The 12,811-nt window shown below is 45.1% G+C and overlaps 1 protein-coding gene across 2 annotated transcripts in view; it reads right to left on the minus strand.

Annotated features, from left to right (window-relative positions):
- Positions 1-12,811, minus strand: part of LOC142573308 (U2 small nuclear ribonucleoprotein auxiliary factor 35 kDa subunit-related protein 2-like) — a 234,685-nt gene that overhangs the window by 74,541 nt on the left and 147,333 nt on the right. For both annotated transcript variants that reach the window (XM_075682983.1, XM_075682984.1), the window contains exon 6: positions 7,950-8,077. In XM_075682983.1, coding sequence (XP_075539098.1) covers positions 7,950-8,077 — 128 coding nt within the window. The remainder of the gene's footprint in view (positions 1-7,949; positions 8,078-12,811) is intronic.

Genomic DNA, 12,811 nt, shown 5'->3' on the forward strand with positions numbered 1-12,811 from the left:
TCTTCCACATGCTTTCACGCTTTCCATACGTGCTAGGGCAGCATTCTCGGTTGATAACCTTTTGACATGTTTTTAATTTTGCAATATTCGGCAACGGACGTAAGTATGTAAAACCAGCACAGCACTACGCGATCAGGAAAGTACCGAAATGCGAAAGCTTGGCTGGTGCAGAGTCGAGCGCAAATGAAACCGTTCGACCACCCGCGTCGTTGTCAACGAGTTCTTTTTTTTCTAAAAATGAAATAGAACCGGACAAGTAGCATTTCATTTCATCTTATAATACAACACAAGGACGTTTTTTGCAGCGAGTAGTTGAGGGCTAGTGGCAAAATTTAACTGAGCAGTGCTCTCATCATCGGGCCAGTGCTTGAATGTCCTGGGGGAGTCTCTAATCATGTTTTGCATTTACCTTAATTTCTCGATTATTATGACTCTGTTCGTGATAATATTGACGCCTTAGATGTACCCGAGCACTAATCTATCACTTTAGCTTGGCACAGTATTTGCCTTCAGTGTCCCTTTAATAGCGTGTTGCCTTTCCAGTGGCTTTCAATTCTGCCCCCAAGGCTCCAAGAACCAGCACTCTTCCCTTGCTGCCACCAGCCATTGCTCATCCATTCCCTTGTACGGAATAAATTTGATCTAGAAGCTCGTTGCACCTTGAACCTTTTTCCAAGTGCAGATTTGCTGCTACGAAGTAGCTGTTTAGTATGTGGTATGAGTGATTCGTAAAAATGAGCTTTGTATAAAATGTGCGCGTATGAACATTTGAAATGCATTCAAATCTAAGTGTCTGCACCGGATATATCGAAAACATGCAGCTGCTGTGAACAACAGTAAGTGACAAATGACGTCCTGTTAACGACCAGTGACGTAACTGCAGGCATGATAGTTCTCTTGGTGACGAGCATTAAATGGCTGGTTTCGAAAGCCAAAATGCACTCACATAAGTCTCCATCATACGTGTGTGAAGTTTTCTTTAAACATCCTTTAAAACATCTCTTGCCTTCCGGCCTCTGCGAGAAAACTTAATATGCAAGCTGAAAAACATTGCACCGCTTTTTGTTGCAAGGTAATGCGCATTTGGACGCGAACTTTCGAGCTGTTGAAGCCACGGGCGTCGTCAAGATTTTATTTTAGGGGATCAAGGGAGGTCATACTAGCTGTATGTACATATGTGCGTGAATATATGCACATACAAACTAAAAATTTGGGGGGGTTGGTACCCTACCTCCCCTTCTGGCTACGCCGATGGTTCGAACATAGTCTGCATTAAATAGTGTCATCTTGCTCAGCACTTGCGAACAACTGCTGCATGCAGCTCGCGACCAGCAAACAAAAAGCAAATTGAACACCGCACGGCTTTGCCTCCTGCGCATGCTAGGAGTGTCTTCACTGCAGAGTTAGAACATAAAATGGACCTATGCGCAACTCTGCTCCCTGCGGGAGCATATACAGGGACACTAGAAGGCGGGGTGGATGCTCACCCACTCCTGTCGCACGCGAGGCACGGGGGTGAGGCGGAGGGGGAGGGTTATTCTCTATATCTTGAAAGCGATCTGTGAGGTAGATGACCAAAGTGCACGTCAGCATGGGCCTCATCTTCAAAGCAATCTGCAATGTTTGCAGAGTGCATGTAGTGCCGGTAGCTTCATATACGTGCTTTCTACATTTCGTATGCATTGAAGCAACAGATGCACGGAGGTCAATTGGCTCGCGGCTTTCGCCGCGATTCCTAACTCCAGCGTTTTCACAGACAGCTTCGGCTTTCATCAAGCGATGTGTGTTCATGTTTACCTGTACACGCATGACACAGTACTTGTTAATTTAGTTAGTAAGTGAATGTTTACAAGTTTATAGAGTTGATAAAACCACTACCCTTACTTGGTACAGCTATCTACGAATTTGCTATCGCAATCGATGCTTCGCTTTTAGGACAAAACTGCGACATTCTTTCTTTCTCCGTGCCAGTCGGCACGACAAATGCGCGGATGGAGCAAGAGCCACCTCGATGTCAGGCATGTTGGACTGTATTAGACGTGTCCGGTTACGTAGGCTGCACCAGTGATTTGAAGGATAGACATTGCAGTTCACGCCAACGTAACGTAGCATGTGTGTGCATGCTCACGCCACGCTGGGTTATATACAGGCGGCCTTAACTGAGCTATTTTTTTCTCTGACTTTCATTAGTTTGAATTTTGTATAATTCGAATTTTCATAGCATCCTCGCGGAATTCGAATAAACAAGCTTTTACTGGAGAGCAAATTATTTGTTAAGTCCTTTATACAAATGAGGAATAACAGAGGAGCTGAGGGACAGCAGATGAAAGCTTTCGAACTGTGAGCAGTTAGAAAGGAAGCTGCTTATCCATTCAATTATGTTTTTGTTATACAAAATTGCCTTGAGTTAGAACAAAAGGTGCTTTCAAAAAATCTATAAATGTTGAATCAATCTGATTGCCTAAATCCAGTTGTAAAGAAATATCACGGTTGAGTTCTGACAGCTGAGTTACAGTACTGTATCCAAGCCGGAAACCATGCTGAACACTATTTAATAGATTATTATACTCTAGAAATCTAATTATATATGTTTGTAGACAATACAGTGGAATCTCGATGATATGATCACGGCTAATACGAATTTCCGGATGTTACGAACTATTTTGTGGTCCCGGCCAAGCCCCATTACTTTGCAACATTCTAGAGAACGGTTGTTACGAATCAATTTGCGACCCGTGTCGGTTGATACAAAAATTACCGAAGACACTTGGGAAATTCTAAAGTGTACTTGGCGAAAGCCAGACGCTGTTGCCGTTTGCACTCCAATTCATTCACTTTGGTTTTCGGCGATATCGCCTCTCACTGCTGTTGCTTTCATTCTGCTTCCCTGCCTTTGGTACCCGGCGATCTAATCAGTCACTGTTGGCGTTTCCATTTTGCCTCCCTTGCCTTCGCATCAGGTGACATGTTCAGTCGTCGCATGCGCTCCTTGTACTTCTGGCGTTTGGTGTTGGGGGAATCCGGCGTCCGCTGCCGCTTCCCCAAACCGCTTCGCGCGGAATCACTGGGCCACTTCGGAGCCATGCATCTCACTCACTTGACTGCAACGAGACGTCTGGTGAAGGAGGGGCGGTGCAGCTGCCACCGCCGACGCGCGCTTGTTCTACCGCTACTGTGTGACGTCACGGTTGCTATGCACAGCTGCGCCCCCTACCGGCACGCCGGTTGCTAAGGGGGGGAGGAGGTTGCGCTGCTGCGTGGAGGAGAGTTGGCACAATTCCAGCTCACGGACGAATGTGACCGCGAGCACGAGCCATCTTTCGCCTTAATAAACGCCGACCCACCGACGGCCGCAAAAGAGAACAGCGCGCAGTCACGCAATTTCTCCCTTTCTCTTTTGGTGCGGAGGCGCGGACGCGGCGCCGGACAGCACGGAGGCCGCGACATAGGCTAAAAAACCGGCCGCGACTGGGCATGAAGAGTTTGAAGCGGTGGCGCTTTTGTTGCTTTTCCTCCTTTTCTGCGTGCCATCGGACGGAGTAGCTGCTGTGCTTCGGGCCGCATTCTTTGTGTTAGAAAGTTGGTTCTTAGTGTTAGACGCGGGCGACAGCGAAGGACCACCGTTGGCAGCTGAAATGCTGCACGCGCTCGAAGTTCTGAGGCGTGCTATGGCCGTGGATGAAATCAGCGACGACACATGCACGCGTTTTTATGGATTTGAACAAAGTCTGCTAAGTAACCTAACAAAGAAAAAGAAGCAGAAGGACATTAGACTTTTTCTTCAAGAAATAAATGCTTTTTACGTACGTGTGCATGCTTTTTATGTACGTGTGCTTGAGCGAGTTCACCTCTGACTCTTTAATTTAGCTAGTTTTAATTGTTTAGATGATACAAATTTCAGCTAATACGAATATTTTTCGTGATCCTGTGAGATTCATATCATCGAGATTCCACTTTTTGCAGAAGCTTAATCATCTAGAGAAGGCCAGTTTTCCAAAATCGATTGTCGTATCATTATGTGAAGGGCTAGTGAAAAAAATTTAAAAAGGGGAAGCACCCGAGAAATAGATCGAAACGGTAAAAAAGTTTGCAGTCGTCCCTTATGTACATCAGATGGGGCATGGGTTAAAAAAGACAGCCATGAAATATGGTGTTCAAGTTTTTTTCAGCAAAAAACTTCTTAAACAAGATACGCAATCCTCGTCAATAGACCTAAACAGGCATCCAAGGCCATGTGCCCCATCAAACACACAGGGCAGCTCATGGCATGCTCGGTGGGAGTGATCTACGTTATCCCACTTTCGTGCGCCGAAAGGTACTTTGGGCAGACATCCGCCTTAAGGAGCACCAAGGATCAGGAATGCAACAGGCTCGGATCTGGCCACGCATTGTCAAAATTGCCCATGCAAACCCTCTCTAGAAAAAAACAAACTAGTGTATAAAAACGGAAATCAAATCAATCACGAGATTGTGGAGGCCTACTTCATGGATGTCAACTTAGGCGCATGCGTCAGCCAGACTACTATCTCTCTGCATGACAAAGAAACAGAGTTTTTGAATGGCAAGATAGGCTGACACCCTTTCATAGTCATTTCATTACATGATCACATTTTCTGTATTTTTATTCACCTGTTTGAAAAAAATAAACCAGTTCTTAGTCTGGGCTCGTATTGTGTATACTGCCTTTTTGTAGGACATTCTTGAGGGCTAGTTGGTTCATACTTGAAGATAGGTTAAAACTGCGTGAAAACCGAGGACAGCGAAAGAAACACACAACACACCACGAGCGCTCATGGTGTGTTGTGTGTTTCTTTCGCTGTCCTCATTTTTCGCACAGTTTCAACCTACCTTTCTCCATCCGGGTGGCGCTGCCCACCGCTAGGAAAATGTCTTCAAGCATTTTACAAGAGTGGGACATTACCAAAATTGGTCTGTAGGTGCTAAGTACAGTAGAACCTCATTGATACGTTTCCATTATGCACATTTTCCTGGCGCCAATGTTTGCAATTCGATGACACAAAAAATTACACAATACAGTTACGCTCATTTTTTACCGGTTCCTATGCTTCCAGAACATATGATTTTTCAGCACCAACATGCAATAGGTCACCAAACTGCGACCGTATGATACGTTTTCCAGCCGCTAGATCCCGTGTAAACAAGAAAATGCGCAAGGGGCAGCAATCAAGAACAGTATATAAATGCCCACCACTGCAGCTTCACATCAATACCCGCCCGCCCGTCTCATGTAAAAACGCCAACGTGCACTCAGTTTCTCATTTCGGTTCCAGCAAATATTCTCCGGGGTTGTCGCATGTGGCATTCACAGCTATCACTGCCTATCCTATTGCGATAAGCATATTTGTCTCTGTTTCACAATGTACGAGACCGTGAGAACTGTAGCGCATGCTTTTAATAGGTGATAACCAAAACACACTGCCGTACCCTGCGGCATACTCCAATCACATATGTTTTCTGGCCACTAGATCCCATGTGAAGAAGAAAAGGCGTGACGCGTGCGCGATCGAGAGCAGTATACAGCTGCCTGTTTCCCACTAAAATGATGGCGCGCACAGTTTCTTGTTCCAGTACCAGTAAAACTCTGGCTTGGACTTTACGCGCCGCATTCACAGCTATCGCCGTCAAACCTATTGCGATAAGCATCATCACCTAAGTGTTTTACAGCACCTGGTGTGTAGTGCCATTGGTAGTGTGCTGCATGCTTTTAGTATGCGATAATCCAAACGCGTTGACATTCCTTTCTGCAGGCGGCATGATGTGGGCATCACGTTTCGCTTCAGCGGCATCCGGCGTCGCCCACCAGCTCAATTTTGTTCTGGTTTCCTGTCGCCCTCTTAAAGCACCATGCAACAGGAAAACAACAAGACGCATCTTGGGGGCCGCCGAACCACCACTAGCTCGACGAGCGTCGGCGTCTTGTGCCGCAACAATCTGTGCGACTTTTTGCATTACGTAGATGCGAACAATAGTTGGGTCTGTCTAATTTTTTAGTTACTTCAGATCGTACATTTTCCCGGATAGTACATTTTTGCTCGTGTTTTTCTTATTTCTTTTTTTCAATATGTATGAACGGGGTTCTACTGTATCTCTTTGTCCCCAGATTTATAGAGGCAGAACTTTCACTAGTTACAAAGAAGAGGGTACAACACCCCTCAACACAGATTTGCTGTCTTACAGATACAAAGAAATACACAGCGTAATGTACTCTTTACAAACATTGTTACGTTCATACAATGCACGCAACCTATTCAATGGATAATATGGAGAATATGCACAAAATCTTAGAGCGGAAAAATTGCGAGCACGTACAAATGAACACGTAGCCAAATAACACATTGACTGGACCATAAAGCATGCATTGTAACAAGGTTAATGGTGGCACATAAAAATCACTGATTACGTGACGTATCTGTATTGCTCTAATGTAAGTTTTTCAAAGGAACGAGGTCTGCGAAGACATCATCATCATCATCAGCCTGGTTATGCTCACTGCAGGGCAAACGCCTCTCCCATACTTCTTCAACTACCCCGGTCATGTACTAATTGTGGCCATGTTGTCTCTGCAAACTTCTTAATCTCATCCACCCACCTAACTTTCTGCCGCCCCCTGCTATGCTTCCCTTCCCTTGGAATTCAGTCCGTAACCCTTAATGACCATTGGTTATCTTCCCTCCTCATTACATGTCCTGCCAATGCCCATTTCTTTTTCTTGATTTCAACTAAATGTCATTAACTCGCTCGCGTTTGTTCCCTCACCCAATCTGCTCTTTTCTTATCCCTTAACGTTACACCCATCATTCTTCTTTCCATAGCTTGTTGCGTCGTCCTCAATTTAAGTAGAACCCTTCTTGTAAGCCACCAGGTTTCTGCTTCGTACGTGAGTACCGGTAAGACACAGTTGGTTATACACTTTTCTCTTGAAGGATAATGGCAACCTGCTGTTCATGATTTGAGGATGCCTGCCAAATGCATCCCAGCCCATTCTTATTCTTCTGATTATTTCAGTTTCATGACCTTGATCCGCAGTCACTACCTGTCCTAAGTAGATGTATTCCCTTACCACTTTCAGTGCCTCGCAACCTGTCGTAAACTGCTGTTCTTTTCCGAGACTGTTAAACTTTACTATAGTTTTCTGCAGATTAATTTTTAGACCCACCCTTCTGCTTTGCCTCTCCAGGTCAATGAGCATGCATTGTAATTGGTCTCCTGAGTTACTAAGCAAGGCAATATCATCAGCAAATCGTAAGTTACTAAGGTATTCTCCATTAACTTTTATCCCCAATTCTTCCCAATCCAGGTCTCTGAATACCTCCTGTAAACACGCTGTGAATAGCATTGGAGAGATCGTATCTCCCTGCCTGGCACTTTTCTTTATTGGGATTTTGTTGCTTTCCTTATATAGGACTACGGTGGCTGGGGAGCCGCTATAGATATCTTTCAGTATTTTTATATACGGCTCGTCTACACCTTGATTCCGTAATGCCTCCATGACTGCTGAGGTTTCGACTGAATCAAACGCTTTCTTGTAATCATTGAAAGCTATGAAAGCTATGAAAGATAAAGGTTTAATCAATGAAAGCTAAGTAAGTAAGTAAGTAAGTAAAAAAAAAGGTAAGTAAAGTAAGTAAAATTCGTAAGTAAACAGCTGCAACCTTGCAGCAGCCCTACAGTGGAGCTGTAATGAAGAATCAACTAACGTATCAAAGTAACAAGATACAAATGACAAGTATCACATCAGATACAATTAGTTTGCTACTATCGTGCGTCTGTATCTCAAATACTTAACGGCTTACTCTCTTGTATGATGATACTTTTGCAAAGTATCTTGGCCCAGACCTGCTGCCATCCCAAACTGTCCTTGACTGCGTTCCCCTGCCCCAGCTAACTGCAGTGCACGCAGGCCCCAGGGAATCAAAAGGGACACTTGCCAGTCACCGAAGCGGCAGGCGCCCGTCTTGAGGTAGAAGGGGCATGGCTCAGGCGGTGCATACGTGCTGGGAGCCGGTGGGTTGTGCCAGCTTTCCTCTCTAGATGTCGGTGGCAGAGAAGGGGATGCCTGTCGGGCATAGAGTAAGCAGTCCACTGTAAGAATTTGCGGCAATAAGTGCCTTCAAACAACTTCAGGAGTTTTGTGCCACGTTACCTCTTGAGCACTACTACTAAGGCACAGGGAAGATGAAGACACAAGAAGCCTGAAACAGATGCCACTAACTAACAACTGAGTTTTTATTGCTGACAAACCGACATATACGAGGGAGGACCCAAAAATAGCTGGAATTATACTCCTGCACATCATGTACTTGTAGTATGAGGTGTGGGGTTCTCCTCCCTTGTACTCTTGGGACAAAGGAACGACAACACAGTGCAAACAATCACAAGGGCATTTATTGCACCTTGCATAGATCAATGCCTGCTAGCCGAGTTGCTATCCACAAAACATGCCGATGGGCGCGCGACAAATCTAGGAAGTCCGACTCACCGCGACCGGATAGCGAGCGAATATGTTCGCCCCATGCTGGATCCCAACGCCTGGTCATTTACGATACGGTCACGCAAACGGTGGCGCATTCTAAGAAGGCTTCGTGAGACGGTCTCACAGAAGCATGAATCGGCGCACGCGCTGACGTCCACGCCACACGCCGACCCACAGCCAAAGAGGAAGCGCCTTGTCTTTCCGCGCCGAAGTAAACCCGCCGGTAGGCGGCATTAGCAGCGCAACACTCGCGCCATCTCTCATACTGCGCCTCAACCAGACCGACTGCCGCGAGCATCACGCAGGCCACGCGGTGAAGCCGGATTGTAGGAGACGAGAGCTATGCGGAAAAACAACATATCAGGGGACGCATGAGAGTCGCGCATCCCCACAGAGGTTGCACCGCTAGGCCGTTGTGGGAAGACTTCTCCTGAATCAGTATGCCAAGTGGCATCAACTGACAACCACTCATGTGGTTTCTCTAGCATTTCTGTGCGCCTGTCTGTAGTGTACTCATTACACGAAGAAATGCCAGATTCTCATGAATAACATGCAGCTTTGAAGCTGAAATTTTTACTCGGCGAAAATGCACCAGGAGCTGCAGTGATGATGCAAACAGCTTACAAAGAACAATCTTTCAGTAACAAGCAAATTTACGAACGGCTTGCTTGGTTTAAAACGGGGGAAATGACCATTGAAGTGCCATTACTGTCTTCCTTGAAGTGCGCTAACTGAGGACAACATCCCCAAAATTCGTGATCTCATCAGGGAAGATCAATGCAGAACAACCGACCAACTCTAACACTTATCTGGGTTATCATGGAGCTCCATTCAGTGCATTTGCACGACGATTTGGGAATGCGACAAGTGACTGCTAAGTTGATGCCCAGACTTCTCACCGGAGAACCAAGGGATCGTTGCGTAGAAGCCTGTCATGCAATGAAGGACGCAGTCACAGATGATCCAGAGTTTTCGACAAAATCATCACGGATGACAAGTCATGGTAATATGGCTACGATGCCAAAAGTAAACAACAGAGATGTCAATGGAAGTCACCTGGATCCCCTCGTCCAAAAAAAGCTCATCAGGTTAAATTGAATTTGAAGACGATGCTGATCTGCTTTTTTTGGCATCAACTGGATCGTACACTAACAATTCGGCCCTGAAAACTAGACCATGAACCAACAATTCAATTTTGAGTTGTTGAAATGGCTGCGCAGAAGTGTGGTGCAAAAACTTCTGGCTTTGTGGAGTTCTGGCAAGTGATTCATGCATCATGGCAATGCTCCTGCACACACAGCTGTCGGAGTTCACCGATCTTTGGCCTCAATGCAGACGACTACCTTGACCCAGGCAGACCTATTCACCAGATTTCACTCCTGCGGACTTCTTCCTGTTCCGTCAGATGAAAAAGGACTTGAAAGGCAAGCATTTTGCCAATGTCAACGAAGTCAAACGCAATGTCACGACGGTGCTAGCAGGTATAAAAGAAGCCAAATGATATTAGAAGCCAACACTGATATTAACGTTTAGACAAGTGCATCAGTTTTAATGGAGAGTACTTTGAGTGTGATTAAAGTTGTATTTGAAAAAAAATAACCTCCATGCTTTTTATAAAAAAAATTCCAGTTATTTCTGGGTCCACTCTCGTATAGATACAGAACACAGTAGACTTCCTTTAATTCAACTACGGCTAATTAAATTTTTCAGTTAATTCAATCCTGACCGAAGGTCCTGCTTTCCTGTGTCATTTTTGCGCTATGTATCCCAGTCCTGTCCAATGCTGATGCATTTCAGAGCGCAGCTCTTAGACACCAATCCCTGTGGCGAGCGGCGTCAGTGGCGTAACCGGCCGAACGAGCACAGGGAAAGATGAAAGCGAATGTGCAGCACTGCGAGGGATGAAAGACACGAGGAGGAAGGCGGAGAGGAGGGTGCAGTGAAACCATGAAAGCAGAGGAGGGTATGGCAAAAGCATGAGCAGAAAAGCGTAGTGCAGCGTCAATGGCTACAAGATGGCACCAGAGTAGCGGGAGGTCTTTCTGAGGCGGCTGCTGTGAATCGCACCCACGCCTCATCCACGCGTTGGCTCTCACAATCCCCAGATTAGTGAGGCAGTCAAACCGCACTTCACTCCATTTGCCACGTGCCGCATGAGACAAATTGTCTACACCAGCCAATATATCGCAAAATTAAAACATGTATAGAGCTGCACTCAAATTTCACATTAGGCAGTATCGTAATTAACGGTTAACTTTTATGGGCCCAAATTTTCTTTGTTTTGATTCTAAGATTGGCCTTTGCCGGATAATTCAAACTTGACCAGATAGCATGCATGCGCCTGCCCCCTATGCAGACCCCAATAGCGGTCTCTTTAGTGGCAGAATCCATTTCGGCAAAACTTAGAGGACAGTAAATGCATTCAGCACACGTCAAGTCATCCATCGGAAATGCCTGTCTTTGGCTTGACCTAGGAAGATTCCCAAGCAATAATGGTAGCGCACAATGTCTCATTACTGTATTTACCCCATTCTAAAGCGCGTCTTGTTTTTTTCTTTTTCAGGAAAATTGAACCGAAAACTGCATTCGCGGTATTCGCATGCTTTGCTGCAAAACACGACGGTATTGAGGCAAAGCGAGGAAAAACGTGTAGCGAGGCAGATTCCAGGAAAACGGCTGCCACTGTGAAACATATATTAGACCCTTGCCCATTTTTCTCGTTAGAAAATCGGGTGCCTGTTAAATTTCTACTTCGTTTACAAACTTTAATGTCATTTCTATGTTCGTTTTGTACTTTGAACGCATAGAAAGCAGGCGCACATTTTATTCGGGGAGTTGTTAAGAGTCAGGAAATGGTACCAGAATCAGCAGTGTGTTTTAACGTCCTTTTTTCTTTACCACTTGTTTCACTTAACCTGCCGCATAATTCCATCATTTTCATTGCTCCTGTAAGGGTCAAATTAACAGAAGTCGACCGTATCAGTAAGGTGAAGAAACAATAGACAGCATCAAAAACACCAATAATTATTTATTTATCAACTTAAAATAGTGGCACCCACGACGATAATGGAAGAGAGAATAGTCTACAGGAATTTGAAATCCCACAAGTAACGCCAGAAGAAGTAAAGAAAGCCTTGGGAGCTATGCAAAGGGGGAAGGCAGCTGGGGAGGATCAGGTAACAGCAGATTTGTTGAAGGATGGTGGACAGATTGTTCAAGAAAAACTGGCCATCCTCTATACGCAACGCCTCATGACCTCGAGCGTACCGGAATCTTGGAAGAACGCTAACATAATCCTAATCCATAAGAAAGGGGACGCCAAAGACGTGAAAAATTATAGGCCAATCAGCTTACTGTCTGTTGGCTACAAAGTATTTACTAAGGTAATTGCAAATAGAAACAGGAACACCCACGACTTCAGTCAACGAAAGGACCAGGCAGAATTCCGTAACAGCTACTCAACAATAGACCATATTCACACTATCAATCAGGTGATAGAGAAATGTGCGGAATATAACCAACCTTTATATATAGCTTTCATTGATTACGAGAAAGCGTTTGATTCAGTCGAAACCTCAGCAGTCATGGAGGCGTTACGGAATCGGTGTGTAGACAAGCCGTATATAAAAATATGGAAAGATATCTATAGCGGCTCCACAGCCACCGTAGTCCTCCGTAAAGAAAGCAACCAGATCCCAATAAAGAAAGGCATCAGGCAGGGAGATACGATCTCTCTAATGCTATTCACAGCATGTTTACAGGAGGTATTCAGAGACCTGGATTGGGAAGAATTGGGGATAAGAGTTAATGGAGAATACCTCAGTAACTTGCGATTTGCTGATGATATTGCCTTGCTTAGTAACTCAGGAGACCAATTACAATGCATGCTCATTGACCTGGAGAGGCAAAGCAGAAGGGTGGGTCTAAAAATTAATCTGCAGAAAACTATAGTAAAGTTTAACAGTCTCGGAAAAGAACAGCAGTGTACGATAGGTAGCGAGGCACTGGAAGTGGTAAGGGAATACATCTACTTAGGACAGGTAGTGACTGCGGATCAGGATCATGAGACTGAAATAATCAGAAGAATAAGAATGGGCTGAGGTGCATTTGGCAGGCATTCTCAGATCATGAACAGCAGGTTGCCATTATCCCTCAAGAGAAAAGTGTATAACCAGCTGTGTCTTACGGGTACTCACGTACGGGGCAGAAACCTGGAGGCTTACGAAAAGGGTTCTACCTAAATTGAGAACGACGCAACAAGCTTAGAAAGAAGAATGATGGGTGTAACGTTAAGGGATAAGAAAAGAGCAGATTGGG

The sequence above is a fragment of the Dermacentor variabilis genome, chromosome 2, assembly GCF_050947875.1.
Source record: "Dermacentor variabilis isolate Ectoservices chromosome 2, ASM5094787v1, whole genome shotgun sequence".
Taxonomy (NCBI): domain Eukaryota; kingdom Metazoa; phylum Arthropoda; class Arachnida; order Ixodida; family Ixodidae; genus Dermacentor; species Dermacentor variabilis.